At 29.4% G+C, this 23,066-nt stretch overlaps 1 protein-coding gene across 1 annotated transcript; it reads right to left on the reverse strand.

The window, feature by feature from the left end:
* Positions 1 to 15: 15 nt before the first annotated feature.
* LOC136225685 (chalcone isomerase-like protein 2) lies at positions 16 to 7,920 on the reverse strand. The gene is made up of 5 exons (XM_066013792.1): positions 7,808 to 7,920; positions 6,660 to 6,743; positions 6,379 to 6,534; positions 2,596 to 2,822; positions 16 to 316 (listed from the first exon to the last, which is right to left on the reverse strand). Coding segments are annotated over exons 1-5 (627 nt in total). The 5' UTR covers positions 7,809 to 7,920; the 3' UTR covers positions 16 to 157.
* Between the last annotated feature and the right edge of the window lie 15,146 nt (positions 7,921 to 23,066).

Consider the following 23,066-nt stretch of genomic DNA (forward strand, 5'->3'; position numbering starts at 1 on the left):
AATGAAAACATAAAATTTAATATTCATTACTTAATAATAATAGATTAATTAAAGAAAAACATAGTCATAACAAGGATGTTCAATTTATGAAAATACAAAATAATTAAGAAAAATAAGCCCATGATTAATTATTAATTAAGCATAATTATAATTTCATTTAAGATAATTGGGCAGAAATATTATTAGCAAGAGAAGATATGGTTGAAGGAGAGATAGCCCTACTTCCTCCTAAGTACCATTTCTTAATCATCTCTACAACATTTGCATTTTCCAGTTTTATCCCTGATTCTTCTTTTCCTTCTGTGGCAAATCCAATCTGCATAAACAAAAATATTAATTAATTAATTAATTAATCCCCGATACTCATCCGGTACGTCTAGATTCACATTCGATGAGTCAAGTTTGGACAAAGATAGACCTGTCCATGGACCGTGCTGGGGCCGAGCCTATCAGATTTTTAGGTAAAAACGCTCAGTCCAAACTCAATCTTGCACACTATTAATTTAGGCGGATTCGGACTGTACTGGGCTTGGTCTTAAAAATCAAATCTCAAGCCCAACCCATATACACCCACCCCTTTCTCTTTTTTTTCTCTCTCCTCTCTCTCTCTCTATATATATATATATATATATATATATATATATATATATATATATATATATATATATAATTGTTAATTATAAAAAATAAACATTATACATAAAAATAAATATTTAATAAATAAATATATAAATTTATTAATTAAATATCAATAGACGGGCCGCATGGATTGGTCCGTACTATTTATTAATCCCAAGCCCGCCCAAAATAGACAAACTTTAACGGGCCTGGATCGGGCTGGGCGTAAGATCAATTTTCATTGTCCAAGTCCGTTCCAAGAGACACAGTCGGGCAGGTATCCGAGCCCGTGGACAGATCTAGACAAAGATAACTTATATTAGGCCTAATCGGGTCTGGCCCGACTCGTAAAATCCGCTTATTCCATGGGCAGACTTGAGATTTATATAAATAAAGATCAACCTAACCCAACCCAACCCATCTTATTAATATTAATTATTAAATTTATATATTTATATATTAAATATATATTTTAATTATAAAGTTTAATTTTTATTATTAAGAAATGTGGTAAAGACTATTGGAGTTGAAATTTAATTTTTAAGCATGGCCCGATCGGATCCGAGCCCGTCTAATAATAGGTTCGACTGAACATTTTTAGATGAAAGACTACTATTTGGTCCAATTAACAAAATATATTGATTAAATAATTATTCACCTACCAGAATTAATTAAAGCTTAATTATTTGGGTAAACTATACCTATGTCTCTCAATTTTGGTTGGGTTTTTTTTATAGCATTCGAACTTCAAAACTAGACATAAAATCGCTGAAATTTGCTTTTTATTTAAGTCTTTTAATATTTGACGACTCCAATAACAGGTAATTCTTCATTGTAAAAATGATAAAAATAATATTCTAAATAACTTTGATTATTGAAATTTTTTATTTTGTGGTCATTTCTACGTTGTTTAGTTGGGACAATAAAAGAGAAAATAATTGTTTAGAGAAAAATAAACTCTGGAGTGATTTTGGAAATAGAAAATAAAAAAACATGATTCCATTGAAAATATAGTTCTAAACATTTTAATTTCTTAAATTTTTCCGTTTTAAAATCGTTAATGGTTATTTTGAGATAGTTTACTTTTACAATGAACTTTTATGTTAGTATAAAAAGCAAAGTTTAGAAATTATTATGTGACCATGCGTACAATGAATTACCTCAAGAGTAAGTGAATTAGGTGGAAAATGAAAAGTAATGATAGAATAAGTTTTCTAAACAACGTTAATTTTTTATTTTTTAATTTTGATGTAATTTACTCCATAATTATAAAAACACTCTGAAAAATGTAAAGTTGGCATCCATAAATCACGATAAGCACCTCTCTCAGTGAATATCAGATCTGTCACTACTAGTGATCTTCATGGGGTGGAAATACTTATGCTTATCCCCATTCTGCGGGAATTCTAATCGGGGATTTCCCGTTCCCGACAGAGACGGGAATCCCCACGTCGTTAATTACCGCTACTGCAATTAATTAAAGTATTTTACCTCAAGAGTAGGTGAATTAGGTGAAATAAATGTACATAATATAAGGGTGGACTTTTTTTAAAAAAAGCGGGCCATGTTGGGATAGATTTGGGCTTTTGAGACAAATCCAAAGCCCAATCTATTCTTTGCACAGACTTGTACATGTTCAAGCCGGATTGGACTAATTCTCCAAACCTAACCTATAAAAGGCGAGTTTGAACGGACTGGACGGCACAACAGACTCACGACAGATTTAGTTCTAAACAATTTTAATTTTTTTTGGATGTAATTTACTCCATAATTATAAAAATACTCGAAAAATGTCAAGTTAGCACCCATAAATCACGATAAACACCCCCTCTCAATGAATCTCAGATCTGTACTAGGCGGGGATACCTATCCTCATCCCCACTCTGTGCGAATTCTAATCAGAAATTTCCCGTCTCCAACTGAGACAGAATCCCCGCTCCGTTAATTACCACTACCGTAATTAATTAAAGAATTTACCTCAAGAGTAGGTGAATTAGGTGGAAAATGAAAGGTGATGACAGAGTCTTTCTTGAAATACTTTGACTGGAAAAACTGAACAAGTTTCTCAAGTTCTTCTTCTTCATCTTCTTCATATTTATCAACTTCTGCTAATCTCTCTCTTACACTGCTTTCTAACTGAACTCCATATTGAGATCCTTTTATTTCTTTTATTATCACAACTCTCACCAGCTTCTCCTCTGGACCTACAAATCACAATTTCATTATTATACATATAATCAGGGGTGGAGATAGAAGGGCCAAATACAAGATTGTTCGGTTGGGGGACTGATTTTACACGTGGTGTGTAAATTCTTTTTTTGAGAATGAATTGAACTTGTTCAAAAAAAAATTCGTATATATACATGTTATAATTTAAGTGGTCAAGAACCAATTTTTAAATACCAATATAGAACTTTTTAAAATTAAGCTATATTGTATTTAAAATTTTTAATATGTAAAAAACATTTTGTCTGATAGAAAAAATCAAATTTAGGGACGGCCTAATAAATAAAAAAATTTAGATTTAAGGAGGACCTAATAGGCCTAAAAAAATAGATCACATTAAGAAAGTTTAGAGAGCTAATATGTATTCTTTTTAGAAAGATAACTGGTCAGTTTGAGAAAGTTTCAGGGATAAATAAAACTTTTTAAGACTTTTTAAAAGTACATGTGTAGTTGCCTTTTCTTTTTACAATACTCCATTGGTTTTATATTACATATCTTTCTAGAGAGTTATACAAAAATTAAAAATATCAAAAAAAAACTTTATTATCCATTATTTATTGATTCCACTATTTATGTATTTATAATAAGTATTATTCTAATTAATCTCTGATAAACACACATTTTTAGTAGAAAGAATGTGACTTAACATGTATTGATCATATTAAAATGATATGTATTATGAAAAAAAAATCTCTAGAAAAACATGTAATATGAAACGAATGAAGTATTTATATATATATATATAGTTAATTTAAAATTATAAACCGGCTATACATCATTTAAAAATGACGTAATACCCATTTGGATCCACAAACTAAGGTTTCAAAATCAATTAGGACTCTAAACTATCAAAATCATCAATCAAGTTACTGAACTAACCAAAACTCATTAATGAGTCCCCATTTTAAACAAAATCATTAATTAAAAGTCTCATCGAAAATCATTCAGTTGAAAAGTTTCAATCCCTCTTTCTGATTAGGACCAATTTGAACCAACATATAGATTATTACAGTCTATATAAAATAGTCACAATTTCTGATTTTTGGATAGGATGGAGTCTCAATTGATGATTTTTGCTTAATTTAGGGATCTGATTGATGATTTTGATAGTTTAAGATCCTTATTGACTTTAAATTTTTAGTTTGGAGACCAAAATGAGTGTAATTCCTTTAAAATTGGATTTTTTTTTATTGTAACCTAATAAGCTTTATGACCAGGGGCGGAACTAGGGGGGTTGGTGTGGGCTTGAGCCCCGGCAGGCCACCGGAAAATTGAGAATTTTTTTTTAGTAATAGTGTCTGATAATATTTTGGAGAGAATTATATTTTAATGTTTAAAGGTAGATGAGATGGTTAAGGATGCTTACTTCTATTTGAGAGGGCCTGTGTACATTGTTCAACTCCTTCCAACCTCATTTCCTTTTATTAAATTTTACGTGATATAATATTTTTAACGTTATAAAAATTTATTATTAAATATTTAAGTACCGGCTTAATTTGGGTTCTGGTTCCACCACTGTTTATAACTCATTACCATCATGTTTCATTCTGATTACAACAAATCTCGTGCGAAAGAACTTAAATCTTTTATTATTTAGATCGGAGAAAAAAATCGGAATATGAAAATAATGAAACTTATCGTATAAAAATATTTTAAAGAAAAAAATAACAAAATTATAATGTTTAATATTTTATTGAAAAAATCTCAGACCCTTTTCGTGAAAAAGATGAAGCCACATGATATATTTATATATTTTGGGATAAGGTAAATAAACACACCCAAAGTTGATACAATATCCATTTATGATCGTTTGAGACCCTAAGCGAGATATAAATTATAGGGTTAAAATGTAAAAATACTTTTAACGTTTTGGATCAAGAGCAATTTTATCTCTAACGTTGATAATTTGGGTCAATTTCAGACACTATTATAAAACACATATATTTTTGTTTCTTATTTTGCAACAATTGCATATCAATTCGTTCTAAAAAATGGTTTCATATTTTTTTTATAATTTAATAATAGAATTGAAGATTAATATTTATAAATTCAGTGAATTTTTTTTTCAATTCGTACAAAAGATAGTATTTTTTTTATTTTCTTTTCACATCCTAACATATGTTTGTGATTTGTTACTGATAAAATGACGAATGTGTTTTTTCTCCAATTCATACAAAAGACAGTATTTTTTTTATCCATAACTGATCAAATGACACATGTTTGAAGTATATATGACAAGATTCATGATCAAGAAGACAATTTGATGAATTATTTCTCAAATTAACCCAATTTATCAATGTTAGGGGTAAAATTGCTCTTGGCTTCCAACGTTATGGGTAAAATTGCACCATTTTAGACGTTATGGGTAAATTGTTCCTAAACCAAAATATTAGGGGTATTTTTACGCATTAACCCTAAATTATAGGCTTTTATATATAAATAAAATTTTAAAACTATATTTTTGATGATTTTTTTTTGTTATTTATAGCATTTTTATTCCTTTGTGGATTTTGTATTGAATTTTCATAAAAAAACGAAAAAATACCTTATAATTATATGATGTTTTATATCTTACCACTTTCTTATTGGAGTCGTACATTTTTCATCTAATGGAATAATATAAACATTTCCATAAAAAAAACAAAAAAACATACCTTATAATTTTAAAACTGTTTAAAAAAAATATATTCATTTAAACATAAAAATATTATTATCTCTATGGCTTTTTAAAATCACTAATTAAAATTTATATTTAATTTTTCTTTTATTTTCTTTATAATATTAATGATATATTAAAGAAAATTTATTACATCCTTCCCTATTTTGTTGGGCCCTAGGCAGCCGCTTCTATTACCTAAGGGCAGCGCGGACCATGTCTTTGATATCTAAAAGTAATTTTATTCTAACGTCTAAAATGATGCAATTTTACCTCTAAATTTATCCTAACATTGTTAGTCAAAAGCAACTTTACACCTAATGTTTGCAAATTGGAGCAATATCAAACATAAAAAATTGTAATATTTTAGACGTTATGAGTAAAATTACTCTTAGCTGCCAATGATAGAGGTATATTTGCACATTATCCCCATCCCGTGCATTTTAATTTTTCATATATACACATATATAATTTGATACTTTAATTAGGCATAACACTCATTTCGATCCCTAAACTATGGCTTCAAAATTAATTAGAACCCTAAACTATCAAAATCATCAATCAGATCACTGAACTAGCCAAAAATCATCAATTGAGTCCTCATTTTAAACAAAAATCTTCAATTGAGGCCTCATCGAAAATCATTCGGTTGAACAATTTCATTCGTTCTTTCTCAAACTTATTTTGAATCAAAATATATATTATTACAATCTATATCAAATAAACACAGTTTCCGATTTTAGGATAGGATATGGACTTAATTAATGATTTTTGCTTAGTTCAGGGGCCTAATTGATGATTTTGATAGTTTAGGGTCCCACATAGGTATAATGCCCTTTAATTAAATTGACATATATAGCAATTAATATATTAATTACCAGCAATAAGAGCTTCAAAAAATTCATCATCTTCAACAAGTTGATTTCCACGAGTTCCTTTCCATTTTTGCAAATTACTCAAAATTTCAGGGTCCAAAAAAACACCTATTGCTGTAAATTTTATCTGAAGAAAATGTATTTCAATGTCTGTAATTCCTGTTAATTCAAAAAATTATCAAAAATTAATTAATTATTACCAACATAATCAAAAAATTATTAACTAATTAATCAAAAAATTACACAATAAAATGGAATTAAAAATTAATTAATTAATTAATTACCAGAACCCATCAAAGATAAAGGCTTGGAAGCAGTGATTTGTGGAGGAAAAGAGACTTCATCAACCATTACAACTTCAGTTCCCACTGAAATAAAATAAATACATTATTATATATAAATTTTACAATAAACAATAAATAAATAATTTCTTTCAAAAAAATAAAAAATTTATTAGTTCCCACCTTTTTACACGTACCACGCAGTTAGTCTCGTTATTTTAAAAAGGCATTATAATGTCTCTAATTTTTTTTTATCACGGGTAACCGTTTGGTTCTTTTATCTATTTTTTTTTTAGATTTTTAACCAAACATATCTCATAGTGCGATACAAAATGATCATGTTACTCTGTTGTTTTCTATCTGTCTGTTTATGCCGAATATAATGGTTAATAATCTAAAAAAATAGATAGAATGACCAAAAGGTTAACAGTAACGAAATATAGATCTTATAATGCGTTTTTCAAAATAAATTGGATTTATAAATTATTTATCTATATAAAAAATTCACGTGGTTACACTTTTGTGAATTGTCTGTGTTTTTTTGGTGATGACGATAGGATTGAAATTCTTCGTTTTGTTAAAAAACATGATTTTTTATTTTGATATAAGAATAACAGTTAATGGCCTCAAAAATGAAAATTTCAAGAATTAAAGTTGTTTAGTTGAATATTTACTATAGAACCCAGTTTTTTATTTTCCAAAATCATCGTTTTCAGAGTTTTCTCTCTCTAAACATTCACTTTCTCTCTCCTCACCAAACAACAACATAACCTCAAAACTAAAAAAATTGAAGAATTAAAATTGTTTAGTATAATATTTACTATGGAACCCAATTTTTTATTTTTCAAAATCATCATTTTCAAAGCTTTCTCTCACTAACCATTCACTTTCTCTCTCCTTACCAAACAACACTTGAATAACCTCAAAATTAAAAAGTTGAAGAACTAAAATTCGTTAAAATATCATTTTAAGATCGTGAACTGTCATTTTTAATAGTATCAAACCTAAAAGATCATCGTTTTCGCAAACAAAATTTCAACCATACGATTAACACAAAAAAAAAAAAAAAGTAAACATATGTGTTTTTGAAGTTAATAAGATTAAAATAAAATAAAATTGAAAGAATAAAGAAGTGGATAGATAGATCTTACTGATTTTGTTGCAGATGTAGATGAACAATGAGATTCCTAGAGAGAGAAGAATGAGAAAAAAAGATGATGTTTCATGGGGTATTTATTTAGGTAAGCATTAAATTCAGCTAACACTAAAGGGGTAAGTATGGGGGTAGATATGGGATAGATTAAATAGAGGTCTACTTTAATTTGTAGGGTAAATTACACCCATGGCCACTGAACTTTACCTATTTTCATATTATAGCAACTGAACTTGGTCACTGAACTTTACACTTTTTAATATCGGTGGCCACTCAACACCTCAAAACTACCGTTGACGGCTAAAAATAAAAAATCCAAAGCGTTAATAATATTCTAAGGAACTTTAATAATTGAAAATTCTCGTTTTGAGGTCATTTAGGTGTTGTTTCGTTAGGAGAGAGAAAGCTCCTTGATTTTCGAAAATAAAAAATATGGGTTCATGGTAAATGTCGTTCTGAACAACTTTAATTCTTGAATATTTTCATTTTGAAACCGTTAACGGTTATTTTGAGAAGTTAGTTAAAATTGAGTGGTCACCGGTGTTAAAAAGTGTAAAGTTCAGTGACCATACTGGAAAGAAATGAAGTTCAATGGCTATACTGTGAAAATGGATAAAGTTCAGTGGCCATGGGTGTAATTTACCCTTAATTTTTCTTAATAAAAATCATTTAACTTTGAATTTTATCTCAATTACGTCTTTCCGACAACTTCAAAAGCAAACAGATACTGAAAAATGATGTGATTGTCACATCAGCAGTAATCAACTTTCACCGCTGACCGAAACGACATGTGGTTGTCACCTAGACTACTGAAACGACACATGTCGTTTCCGTCAGATATGTGGTAGCTATATGTCATTTCTGTCAGCGGTGAAAGTTGACTATTGCTCACGTGAAAACTATATCATATTTCCGGTCTTTTTGCTCTTGTAGCTGTCAGAGTGACTTTATTGATACAAAATCTAAAGTTGAATGATTTTATTGAGACAAATTGAAGTTGTTTGACCATTTTGAGACAAGGATAAAAGTTCAATGACAAATTGAGCATTTAACCCGATATTGGATTAATACATTTCTAAGTCCCTGTATTTGTACCAAAAAAGTTAACTGACCTCCTATATTTTTAAAATGTTCAATTTACTCCATAAACTTGTTTAAAGTGATTTATTAAACCCTTAAAATCCACATTGTAGGGGTAGTTTTTTTTTTTAAATTGAAATATGTACACTTTAGTAAACCTTACAGAGATTCAGTAGATCACTTTAGCAAGTTCATGAGATAAATAGAAAACTTTTCAAAGTATAGGGGCACAAGTACATTTAATGGATCCATTTAAGCTAGTTTAGAACATTTTCAAAATACAGTGAGGAATTTGATTTTTTGGAGAAGTATAGGGGTAAAAATGTAGGATTAATTTCAAATAAAACATTATGGTTTTACATTTTTTAAAATCGGTATCTGTGGTTGGTAAAATTTTCATTTTTCAGAATTTTACCGATAACGATTTCAAAGTAAAAATTTCCAAGAATTAAATAATATTTTAAGCAACTTGAATTCTTAAACCTTTTAGATTTGATGTCATTCAAATGTTGTTTTTAAGAGGAGCTAAAGTTAATATTTAGAGAGAGAAAACTCTAAAAACGATGATTTTGAAAAATAAAAATTGTGTTTCCACAGTAAAAATGATACAAAACAATTTTAATTCTTGAATTTGTTTATTTTGAAGTCGTTAAAAGTCAAATTTAGTAAAATAATTTTTTTGTAAACTATAGGTACCAATCTGAAAAAAAAAAGTTATAAATTAACACAAAAATGTAATAAGCCGGTAGATATTATTGAAATGAAATGGGTAGGTAGGTAGCTCTTACATGTGATAATCTAACTTCTTTATTTGTTTGGAACATTTCATTACCACAAACTGAACTTTGAGGTAAATTACATGCACGACCACTAAACTTTACTAATCTTAAAATTATGGCTACTGAACTTCAATTTTTAATAGTATGATCGTTGAATTTTACACCTTTTAATACCAGTGGCTACTCAACGCCTCAAAACGACCGTTAATAACCTCAAAATAAAAAATTCAAAGAGTTAATGATATTCTAAGTAACATTAATTTTTTAAAATTTTCGTTTTGAGATCATTTAGGTGTTATTTGGTTAGGAGAGAGTGAATTTTTAGAGAAAGAAAGCTTCAGAAAATGTGATTTTGAAAAATAAAAAATATAGTTTCATGGTAAATATCGTTCTGAACAACTTTAATTCTGGAATATTTTTATTTTGAGGTTGTTAACAATTATTAAAAAGTGTAAAATTTAATGACTATACTGTTAAGAATTGAAGTTTATTGGTCATAATGTTAAAATGAATAAAGTTGATATGTGTAACCGTTTCAAAATTGATTATAGTTTATAAATGATCAATTTTTTAATGGCTAAATATATTAAGAATTCTCTAAACTCGGTCTAAAAAAACTGATAACCGCTTAAATTTTGAGGATATCTCATTTGTAACAGTATGGTCTAATATCATATGTATGTTATTTACTTTGGTTCAAATCTAATACTTTGCATCTTACAGTTTTAAAACGCGTCTATAATTAAAATGAGTTAATCACAAATAGATACCCTGTGGTTACAGGGATTTACTAAAGTAGTATTTTTCTTTACAAAAGCAACTATGTGGTTTGTAAAATTCTGTATTTTTTTTTTACTTTGACAAATTTAATCGATAATAACCTCAAAATGAAAATTTTCAAGAATTAAAATTGTATAGTATCATATTTACTATGAAACGATGTTTTTAGTTTTTCAAAATCATCATTTTTGGAGTTTTATCTCTCTAAACATTAACTTTCTCTCTTATAAAAAAACAAAACCTAAACAACCTCAAACCTAAAACGTTAAAAAATTAAATTTGCTTAAAATATCATTTAACTCTTGATTTTTTTTTCGACGTCGTTATCGGCCAAATTTTAACAAAGTGAACCAAAATGTAAAATTTTGTAAACCATAATATTACGTTTGCAAAAGGAATAAATATCACAGATACTCATCTGCAACGAAAAACCACAAAACATCTATATATAATTAACCCTATTAAAAATTTATCTTATTAATAAGCATCAGTCCATTCTACTTTCATTGTCATGCTTTATGGCTACTCATTGTATATGCCATCTAGAAGGACGCCACTACTTCAGATCAGATCATTACAATATTAATTTTTTAAACTTAATTAAAATAATATATTGACATTTGAATCTTTTTAAAGTGACCTATTAATTTCATAAACTTTATTAAATTAACACATTCGGTACATAAACTTGATTAAAATGATAAACACTTCAACTATTGAAAAAAAAATGAATTTAATTTGTCATTATAATATTACTCTGTGTTTAATTGACGAATTAATATTAAGTCGTTTCATTTGTCATTAACAATATTAATGATGAATTAATGTTAAGACATTCTATTTCGTTCACAATATCAATTTGTGTTTAATTGATGAATTAATGTTAAGGCGTTTTTTAAAACCCTTAATTTACTTGCATTTTAACTATAGATTTTATACACATAGCTTTTCTGCACATGGTAGAGTTCGATCTATATTGTTGTTATGTTTTGTAAGATGATTGCTCCGTAACGGATAATTTTTTTTCTTAAGTACACTATTTTCGAGATACCTCAGAAGTTCCTTGTGCGCTTCTTTTGGTTTATCCAAAGTTGAAAGTATTATGGAATTCTTGTTATATTTGTAATTTCATATTGTAAATAATAGGGTAAATTTCAAATAAAACCTCTGTGGTTTCACTAATTTTCAGATAAAGAACTGTAGTTTACTTTTTGTCAAAACGAGCATTGAGGTTTCACACTTTTAATAAAACAAGGACCTTTTGGATTAATGCTATTAAAACCATCTTTAACGATCTGAAAATACAAAATTTCAAGAATTAAAGTAGTTCAAGGTCATATTTTCTATGGAACTACATTTTCGATTTTCGAAAATCTTTTTTGGAACTTTCTCTCTCTAAACATTAACTTTCTCTCTCTTTACCAAACATCATCTAAATAATCTCAAAATAAAAAAGTTGAAGAATTAAAGTTGCTTAGAATATTAGTAGTTCTTAAAATATGTCATTTTTGAAGTCGTCAAGGGTGATTTTAATAGTATCAATTGGAAAAGACATTATTTTGCTAAAGTTGAAAACCCCATCCTTGCTTTGAAAAAAAGTAAATCACAGTTTTTTATCTGAAAATTAATGAAACCACATGGGTTTTCTTTGAAATTTACCCTAAATAATATTATATTTGTTAGTTCTATTTCATTCTATCTCTAGATTGATTATTGCTAAGATCAGCCTATCCAAATCTCATTTTGCACTGCTACGTGTAATAATAAGGGGCTAATCATGTCAAATTAAGTAACTTCAAATACATAATGAAATATTTTCAAAGTTCAAATGCAATGAGATATTTAGGGGGTCAATTATGAGATAGAAAGTTAATGTTTAGAGAGAGAAAACTCTAAAAATAATGGTTTTGAAAAATAAATTTTTTTATTTCATAGTAAATATGATACTAAGACAAGTTCAATTCTTAAAAATTCTTATTTTGATATCGTTATCGGTCAAATTTGACAGGCAATAAATTTTTTTTTTTTTTTTTGCAAACCACCAAATTACATTTGTAAGAAAAAAAATACTATAAATGGGCGTTTGGTTCGGGGTGTTTAGGAATGAGAATGAGAATGAGAGAGTTTCATTCCCTTTGTTCTTGTTTGTTTACCATTCTCTTTACCCATTTTAGATTATGGGTTTACCCACTTTAGGTTAAGCCCATTACTCCAGCTCCCATAGGGAATTGGATTCTCTTTCCCTACGTGGTTTAAAATATTTTTAAAATTTTAGATTCTGGAATTTTAAATTTTCTAAAATTCCAGAGTTTCAAAAATTTTAAAATTCAAATTCCAAAATTTTTAGAATTTAATTTTTGAAGTTCCAGAATTTTTTGAAATTCTAGAAATCTGAAAGTTCAAAAATTTCAGAGGTCTGAAATTGAACTATTTTTCCTAAACATATCCAAACACATAGGGGAATTAATGTTTATTCCTTTCCTTTCATTTAGTTTCCCTTTCTTGATTCCTTTTCCTTTACTTCTTATGAACCAAACCCCTAAATATCCATCGGTAAATCCGTAAAACTATATCGCATCTATTTATAATTAAAAAATACACACAGGTAACTATTTTCAAAATTAAAACCATAATGAGTTTTCTTCCTTTCTCTAAATTAACCTACAGAAGAAGTTTGTGCGAGGTAAGAATCAAAATAAAAATGGTGGGCTTATGATGCGGACATCCTAACTGGGATCACTAATCACGCGCGCTTTGGCGGATCCACAAACATCAGGCCCACGGAGGTTGTACCTAGAAGGGCGGATCCCCAGGACATACAGTCAGGGCGGATCTAGGAGTACGCCAGGAGGCGTATCCACATATACCCTGGGCGGATCTCTAGGTTTACTTCCTGCCGAAGTAATCACCAACAATCCTGACAATCCGTACCTGTACCATTGTACTGATTGTCGGGGCGTATCACCTATTTTACCCTTTATGGATAGCCTCGTTGAAAACCCTAGTAGGGGTAGTCCTTGTCTTTTATTATCATTAGGAGGAGGTATTTAAACCCTCATTTTGTAAGAATGAAGGAACTTTTTATCAATCCAAAAATCATTCTCTTTGAGAACCTAAGGTTTATACATTGTTATTTGGGATTCACTCCTTCTAGTTTAGCTAGAGAAGAACCTCTTTGTTGGTTTACGATTAAAACCTTCATTTATCGCTTTCAATCCGTATCAGCTTAATACATCATTTGCTCCCCAAACTTAACCAAAATGGTTGATTGGCTTTCTGAACTTTTAAAGTGTCTCGATAGCTTTCTGAACTTGCATAAAATGTTCAGTTAGCCCCCTAAACTTGCATAAAATGTAATTAATTAATCACTCGTTGTACAAAAGTAAGTTAAATACGGAAGATATGTCATGCATCTTAAAAAGGTAAAACGACCAAAATCAGGGTATGCGATTATAATATTAGAGAAGAAAATGTTTTATAGTTGAATAAGTAAGAAATTATTTTTTAACCTGTTTTAAGTATGTAATAAAATTATAAGGCACGTGTAACATATTTTCCTCATTTGACTTACTTTTTTACAATCGAATCATTAATTGATTACATTTTACGCAAGTTCAGGGGGCTAACTGAATATTTTATCTAAGTTTATGGAATTATCGAGACACTTTGAAAGTTCAGGAGGCCAATCAACTATCTTGGACAAATTCAGGAAGCAAATGATGTATTAAGGCAAAATAATATGTAGTGAAACTTTCCAAGCGATGTGAGTCGTCCACGTGGGCTTATGGCCACCGTTGGTTTTACCTACCCTCCATTTCTATTAGGAAAAAAGCATGATTAGAATTTTCATTTTTTTCTATTCATTAAGTTATTCATCATTTAGATAGATTAAGTCTTTTTTTTTTTTTTTTCGATTGATGACCAAATTAGTAAATTGTGAATATGTAATTTTGTTAAAAGGACGTTATTAATTTTATATGTGTTTGAAATTATTAAAAAATATTTTTTACAATTTGAATGTAGGTTTTTACAGTTTTTTTATAGCCACATTACAGCCCTGTTTAGGAATTAGCTGTTAGCTGATTACAATAGCTGCTAGCTGATTGATAATAGCGGTTTGTGCAAAAAGACGAATAAGGGCATTTCTTTTTTAATTTTGGCGCAGGAGAAGAGGAGAAGTCTATCTATTAGGGGTAAAGAAGTCCATTAATTTTAATATTGCAAAACGCTAATTGAAAAAACTCATTTTAAGAGCTTTTTCTAAATTAGCGTCTTCATCCCAAGACTCTCTCCCAAACCTCTCTCCACCAAACACTCCAATCAGCGGTTTCAATGGTCAAACCGCTAAAGTTGGTCAAAGCCGCTTTTTTTATCCCAAAACGCTTTTTTTACCAAACATGGCCTACATATCCATTTTTTTTAAACAGTGAAAAAATACAAATTCTAAATGCAGATGCAATGAATACCAGTCTGTTAACCGAATTTGTTTGTGTAATTTTTTTTTTTTTTATCATCATCAAGGGCTTAATGAAATTAAAAGTAAATAATTAGGGATTTAATATATTCAAATAAAAAATTAAAGACTTAATGAAAAAAATAAAAGACCAAGGCTTGATCATGCTTTTTGCCTTTGTATTATATGCAAAAAGATATAGAAATAATTGTACATAATCTTTGTGTTTTTAATATATATGCAAATAAAAAAACGGTCTTTTATTTCTAAATAAAAAAAAAAACTATTTTAGGTCCTGTTTGGTAAATAACAGTTAGCTGATTACGTTAGAGATTAGTTAATTTGACTAGTTGATTGTGTAGATTTATTTGATAAAACTTAGCTGATTGCTAATAGCTATTTATGTAAAATGATAAATAAAGATATTGATATTTTATAACTATATTTTATTTGAGGTTAAAGGGTAGTAATTACGGGTAAACTGTCATAAAAAAAGATGGAGCAATAACCTAATTGAAAAACTCATAAAACCAGTTTTTTGGACCCAATAAACTATTTCAAACCTCTATTCACCAAACACCACTATTAGAGGTTTGACTAGTCAAAACCTCTAAAGTGGCTCAAATATCTGAGTTTACCTCAAAAAGCTCTTATCAAACAGACATTAGGTCATGTTTAGCAAATAGTTGTTAGCTGATTACATTAGTTGTTACTTAACTGATTTGATAGTGAATTGTGTAAACTTGTTTGGTAAAACTTAGCTGATTGCTAATAGCTGTTTGTATAAATGACAAATAATGATATGGTAAATCATTTATTTGAGGTTAAAGAGTAGTAATTATAAGTAAAAATGTCATTCAAAATAGATGGAGCAATAAGCTAATTGAAAAGGCATATAAAATGAGCTTTTTCAGAATGAGTCTTTTGGATTCAATAAGCTTTTTCAAACCTCTCTTCACCAAATACCCTATTAGAGGTTTGACTAGTCAAAACCTCTAAACTGACTGAAACCTCTAATTTTACTCTAAAAGGCTGTTTACCAAACGGGACCAAGATATAAAAATAGTTTTATCTGACAACTAATAATAATTTTACTTTTATAAGTTTGACTAATTTTACCTTTAACGTTTGGAAATAAAATCAATTTTTGGTCATTATTAACGAACATTATACGAAGTCATAATCTTGTTATCTACGCTTCATATGTAGGGATGACAATAGATGATTCCACGAAAACTGCAGGAATCTGAATCGACGTGACAGGATATCATCGAATTATTTGGGGCGATGGGCAATTTAATTCCTGATGATTAAATTTGAATGGAGTGGGATTAGTCTCTCGAACCGTGGGAATCCCCATCCCGTCCTTTAAAAAAATTCATAGAAATCCTCGAAAAATCCTACGAAATACCCAATATATATAAACTAACCTATGTATAAGGAATATATTAGCAGAAGTTAACTTACTAACTTGTCTGCCTTGCTTATAATATAGAAAATATATCACAAATTAATTAGAAATGATTATTGAATTTAATATTAATTTCACTAGAAAAAACCTTAATTAATGATATAGTTATAAGTAGATGATTTTTCAATTTATTGAAATTGAAAAATTCAAACCTAATCAATAAAAAATGGAAAAGATAAGAGAGGTTAAAATGTTTTTTCCTCTTTTAGAAAAATGAAGGATGCATAAACAGAGCGATCCTGATCAGAGTCGTCTCCAACATTTTGGAAGCCTTAGACAATTTTTGTACTTCTTTTCACATCTGAATTCAATATTATTTTAAAAATAATAAATGTCAAATAATAAAACGAATATATTATTAATTACAATTCAAATCATATGCTAATCTTGACAATCAAAATCAAATAATAACATATGTTTGTGATTTATTACTATAAAATGATGCATGTGTGAAGTGTAGATGACAAGATTCATAACTGAGAACACAGTTGATGAATTATTTCTCAAAGTAACCCAATTTATCAACGTTATGCGTAAAATTGCTCTTACCTTCAAACGTTAAGGGTAAAATTGCACCATTTTAGACGTTAGAGTAAAATTGCTCCAGACCCAAAAAGTTAGAGGTATTTTTACACCTTAACCCATATATATATAAGAAGTGGGTGTCTTCTATACTTACTTTGTTTATGACAAAGTAAATGTTACTTGGTTTTTTCTATAAATAATAAAATTATTTATAACTAATTTTAACTAAACTTAAAATATTACATTTAAAAAGGTTTAATACATTTCTAGTCCTCTATACTTGTCTAAAAAAAATCAATTGTCCCTATATACTTTTTAAACAATTTACCTCCTAAACTTATTTAAAGTAACATATTAATTAACCCCTAAAATCCATATGGCAGAGTAAGAAGAGATTTTAGAAAAATTGAAACATGTTCGGTTAAACAAATTTGAAGGGCTAATATATCACTTTAAAAAAGTTCATGAATTTAATAGATACATTTAAAAAACGTTAGTTGGCCACTTTAAACAAGTTCAGTGGGTAAATATATATATAATTCCTCTCTTGATTTTTCATCTTCCATTTCTTGCTCGTTTCTTGGTTTCTTTCTTCTTGTGAACATCGAAGAAATGGTGATTCTACGTTATTTTAATCGAAGAAATAGTGATTCTACGTCATATTTATAAAAAAATGTAAGTATATACTGTTTTCTTTGTGTTTTGCCCATAAATTCACCGAGGATATGCCGTTTTCGCGAAGTCTGCGGGGAGAAATTGATCGATTTCACTTCGCGAAATGATGATTAGGCAAAGTTTGCAAGGTAATTCAATAAATTTCTCCCGCAGACTCCGCGTAATAATCGTTTTGTGAAGCTAGAGTGTCACATTTCTCCTCGCAGAAGTCGCGAAATCATTGTTTTGCTAAGTAAAATCATCCTCTTCCTTGCATATTTATTTTCGCATACTTAGCGAATCCGCGTTTCGCGAAGCCAAATCTTTCATTTTTCCTGACTAATACGATTAAATTTTTCTGAAGGTGGTTGAATACATAACATCCCGCAAGAAGGCGATGTCCTTGGATGAAGATGGGATGATTTTCCTTCTATACCGTGGGACACATCCACCCCAAAAAGTATGGACTTCCATTTCCCATCCCAAAAGGTCTGGACTTCCAATACAGGGATAAATTCCCATCAAGATTTGTTACATCCACTTTAAAGTGGTTAGTTAGGAGTTTATTTGTGGCAAAGGAAAAGAGCTTGTAAATTTTGATAATGTTATGATTTTAATGTTAGTGAATAAGAGCTTGTACCGTGAGACACATACATCCATCGGTGGTGAATAGAAGCCTATGTATTATGAAGTTATTTGTTAGGAGCTTATTGTGGAAATCTTGTTGTGAATTTTGATAATGTTATGATTTTAATTTTAGAATCCGTTGTTGTTTGGTATTTTTTGTTATATACCACTCAGCGAATTTTGTTAAAAACACAACCAGACTTCGCATATGCTAATTAAAATCATTAACTAAACCAAACATTAGTTTCGCATGCTTCGCATATGCTAGAATCTACGAAGTCAGATGGGAGGGAGACAACCGCGTGTAAATATTGAGGGTATTATGGGAAAGTCACACAAAAAAAGTCTAGATATGTAGTATGTTGAGTAAATGGGTTAAATATATAAATAGATCTCCTCTTTTACCCAATTTTGTAATTTTCCCTTTAAATTATTTTACTTAATGAAAAAAAAGTGTTACGAGCACAAAACATTCTCCAAGTATGGGAATTTGATGAATATAGATATGTAATAATGTTTTGATTATCGTAACTATTGGCCAATCTTGTAAAATTATCAAACATGTGGCAAACATTACACATTAATTGCCTGCCCTCGAGTGACGTGATGGTGGCTTCGTTTAAATTCATGACCGAGTGGCTAGAGGGGCATAGTAGCAGGGGCTCAAGAGGAGAAACGAGCAGGGCCGGCCCAAGCGAGAGTACTAGATGGTTGCTGCCTCCGACATGACATCCCAAATGTATCGTCGATGCTGCAGACAAATGCCTGATCGGTGCAGGAGCTGTGATACGCGATTTTACCGGACTCTTCCGAGGATGCAGGACCAGGACGTTAGAGGGAGCAGTACCTGCTAAATTAGCAGAAGCTCTAGCATTGAAGAAGAGCATGGAATGGGTAAACGTATGTAGTTTCACTAAGGTCAGCTTCGAGGTAGACACCAAAGATGTGGTGGATGCGGTTCAGTCAAACAAACGAGATTTATCAGAATTTGGATGTGTTATATAGGACATTCGACAACTACTCAAGAATAATCGTGGTTTCAGTTTGATTTTTGTTTCGAGATTAGCGAATAAGATGGTCCATATTTTGGCTCGTCACTCTTATTCAGTTGCTAATCCTTTTATATCTTTTACTGTGCCTGATTTTTTGAGTTCAGTTCTATGCTCGGACTCTGCTATTTAATAAAGTTGCCTTTTTTTTTTAATTCGACTAACCAGTCATTGGTCTTCTTTTCCTATAATTTACAGTACTTTTGGCAGGCCGAAAAAGTAGAATGCATTTTTAAAACTTAATTATAATGGACTATCATGTGTTGAAATTTCACAAAGTAATAAGGTTGTCAGAATTCGAGAGCGGTAAAAAAATTAAGCTCACAGTAATAGCTTTTATATTAATCCAAGAAAATAAAGTACCTTTAATTGGTCGAATTCCTATATGGGTTAACACAACCGGAAGAACAATAAATTAATGTATACTTAATTTAAAAGCAAGTTAAATCATTATCTTATGATCAAGTTAACCATATTTCATATGTGAATCATGTGAAACTGAAACACGAAATGAAAAGTAATTTTTGTTAGAAGATTAAAATTGTCTTTATCTGAATTAATTTAATAATTTCAAGGTAAATTAAAAATAAATATATAAAGAAATAATATACGAAAATAGGTTTAATGTTTTTGGAGAAGTGTCATGTTATCCCCAACATATAGAATAACATCATTTTAGCATCACTCTTTTAGAAATGCTACCATTAAGCTCTGAGTAATGAAAGTTGAGAGCAAACTTATGCCAATTTACAAATGTTGAGGCATCAAGTTGCATTGGTTTAATAAACATTAAAATTAAAATGGTGTTATTTTGTACATCGGGTTCAAATTTACAATTCTCTAATAATCTTGTGTGAATGTGTGTTGGTTAAGATTAATCAGCTCATACATATTGAACTTGTTTTATTTTATTGATTATAAATGGTTTGATTACAATAATTTAAAGGAAAAAATAATTGAAAATTACAAACAAATTGATGCATTGTAATTGATCGATTTTGCTAGCAGTTCGTTGATTCGGTTGAATGCTAGAAAGCTGGGGTTGTATAAATCTTTTGAATCTAGAAAAACCAGTGATATAGGAATAACAAGAACACGTTAAAAAATGTTGATTCGACATATGAGTACCTGTTAATTAACCTTCAAAATTCAATAAAAGTTTGGAAAAACAAAATCAATTTCTAATTTAATAAATAACTGATTAATATATCAGAAACATAGTTTATATAGTACATGAAAATCAGAAAGGAAAAGGAAAGAAATAAGAAAAAAATACAAAAGTCCATGAAAATCAGTAAATCACGATTTTGAGGGTCTAACGAAAAGAATTTAGCCAAAAGAGGCTGTCTGTTGGACTGTTTCCAATCAGAACAAGGTTTAAAAACACAAAAATACAACACTTTAAAATTTGACAAAATTTACCTTATGGAGTATCTTGTGTCATTTCCAAATCCCAAGATATCAGCTCAAACAGAATACTTATTTTTACAAATTGTTGAACTTTTTGCTCGAGTGAAGATGGGATGGTGGGTGGTGAACTGAATTGTTTCGAACACATATAAGCATCAAGTGCTGTATCGTAAGCTGCACGTTCTACCTGTGAATACTTACTTAATTCTAATTGTCTAGGTACAGTATCCTTGAGATTAATGTTGTTCTTATCAAAAGAAGCTAAACACTTGGAATATCTTTCTTTCAACACATTGTCTGTAGTTTGATTAACCAAAGATCGAAACACGCCATAATTCTCTAAACATGTATTTTGAGTTTTATTCAAGAACATTTTCAAAAGATTGCGACACGATCCCTGTCCTCTGGAAGTCTTGGATTCGAATTCAGATATTCGAAACAAAATGTAGAATCCTTGATGTCAGAACAAATTTGTTTCGTTTCCTCTCCGGTAACATCCACATCCTTAAGCTCATATTCTGCTAAACAAGGGCAAATCACTAAAATTGCCAATGAAAACACACTAATAAAACCATACAATGAGAGATTCATATTTCTTTTTTCACCTTTAGCCTATTTTGATATTAACAATGTAAAATATGTCTTGTATTTATAGAAGCTCTCTTTTCTGGTCAAATTTACTGGATGATCTATTTTTAGGAAAGAAAACTAAATTTAGAAAGAAAAAAAACTAAACATTTGTCTTTTTCATTTAGTGTATATGTATTAAAATTACATCCACAAATAAAAGTTGAATCAGTTTTGTATTTTTTTTGGTAACTTCAAAAAAAAAACTTAAGTTGTACAATAAAAAAATGAAGTTTGAGGTCTCAAATTTTCATATTTTTTAATAATTAAGATTTAAAGGCATCTTTTTTATTTTCTATTGTCTTAGATTAGTTTAAAAACTATCATTATTAGGTTAAACTTTATAGTTTCGAATCATGAAAATCCTATTAATTGGTGAAATTTCAGCACATAATATTAAACTGAGGGGGCATTTGCGGGCGAAAGTATATGAGGGATTATAATTTAAACTATTATTATGCATTAACTATTAGCTTTAACTTTTGGGTATTTTACTAAATTTCTATGGTATAATAGCAAACTGAAACAAAATTTGTTTTGGAGTAATAACATACAAAAATAACCCTAATGTTTTGGATCAGGAGCAATTTTACCCCTAACGTCTAAATGGTAGAATTGTATCCCTATTGTTGGAAGCCAAGAGCAGTTTTACCCCTAACGTTGATAAATTGGGTCAATATGAGAAATAATTCATCAAATTGTCTTCCCGGTCATGAATCTTGTTATCTACACTTCACATCATGCGTTATTTTATCAGTAACAAATCACAAACATATGTTGGGATGTGAAAAAAATAAAAAAAATATACTGTCTTTTGTATGAATTAGACAAAAAAAATTCAAAAAATTCACTGAATTTGTAAATATTAATCTCCAATTTTATTATTAAATTACAAAAAAACATTATATCTTTTTTAGAATTGCTCTTGGCTACAAACATTAAGGGTAAAATTGCACCATTTTAGATGTTAGGAGTAAAATTGCTCCTGGCCCAAAACGTTAGGGATATTTGATGCGTAACAACCCGAGAATCCCGGAAATGGATGATTACGAGTCGGAAACATTAAAATTTATGTTTTTTTATCAAAAAAATCATGGAAATAATGCATGATAATTGAACGATTTTGCATTTTTCGTCACCAAAAATTGAACAATTTTGCATTTTTTGTCATAAAAACTTGAACAATTTTGCATTTTTGTCTAAATTTTTTTTACCTAGAGTTTTGCCCACCGCTCCCTCAAATCCTGGATTCTCCACTGATACTTACTGGTGAATTTTATTAACTAGACATGAGTTTTGTGCTTTAAATCTATGTTATCATGTTTTTTAATTCTTCCATTTCAAAAAAAATATATATTTGATAAGTAGAAAGAAACTATGAAATAGTTGAGTAAATTGTTTGTATAAAACAAACATAATGAGAAAAAAAGTATTTACTTCGTTGTACATGATGAATTCATCGGAGGCACAACAAACTCCAACTATGATGTATTGGCAATTTTGCTAATTAAGGGACCATGAATGAAGTGTGGGATTGCAAATCGGACCGATAAATTGATGTTATGTATGAGTTAGTAAGGTGTTTTCTGAATCATGCTAAGGGATCCTAAGTAATTCTGGCTAATAAATTGGTATCATGCATGGCTTAGCCAAGTACGTCCTAAATCATGCTAAGGCCTTGTTTGGATGGGGCTATTTTAAAGTAAAGTAAGATAATGTAAGATAAGTGAAGTGTATGAAATAACTTGTTGTGTTTGGATAGAAAATAAAGTAAGTGATGGTTTAATAATGTAATTGTGTTT

This window comes from Euphorbia lathyris, chromosome 4 (genome assembly GCF_963576675.1).
Source record: "Euphorbia lathyris chromosome 4, ddEupLath1.1, whole genome shotgun sequence".
Classification (NCBI taxonomy): domain Eukaryota; kingdom Viridiplantae; phylum Streptophyta; class Magnoliopsida; order Malpighiales; family Euphorbiaceae; genus Euphorbia; species Euphorbia lathyris.

Coding starts and splice junctions, on each gene's coding strand:
- LOC136225685 (XM_066013792.1), bottom strand. Junction 6,535..6,659: donor TTTATCTTTGATGGGTTCTG/GTAATTAATTAA, acceptor TTGAATTAACAG/GAATTACAGACATTGAAATA. Junction 317..2,595: donor CTAATTCACCTACTCTTGAG/GTAAATTCTTTA, acceptor TTGTTTATGCAG/ATTGGATTTGCCACAGAAGG.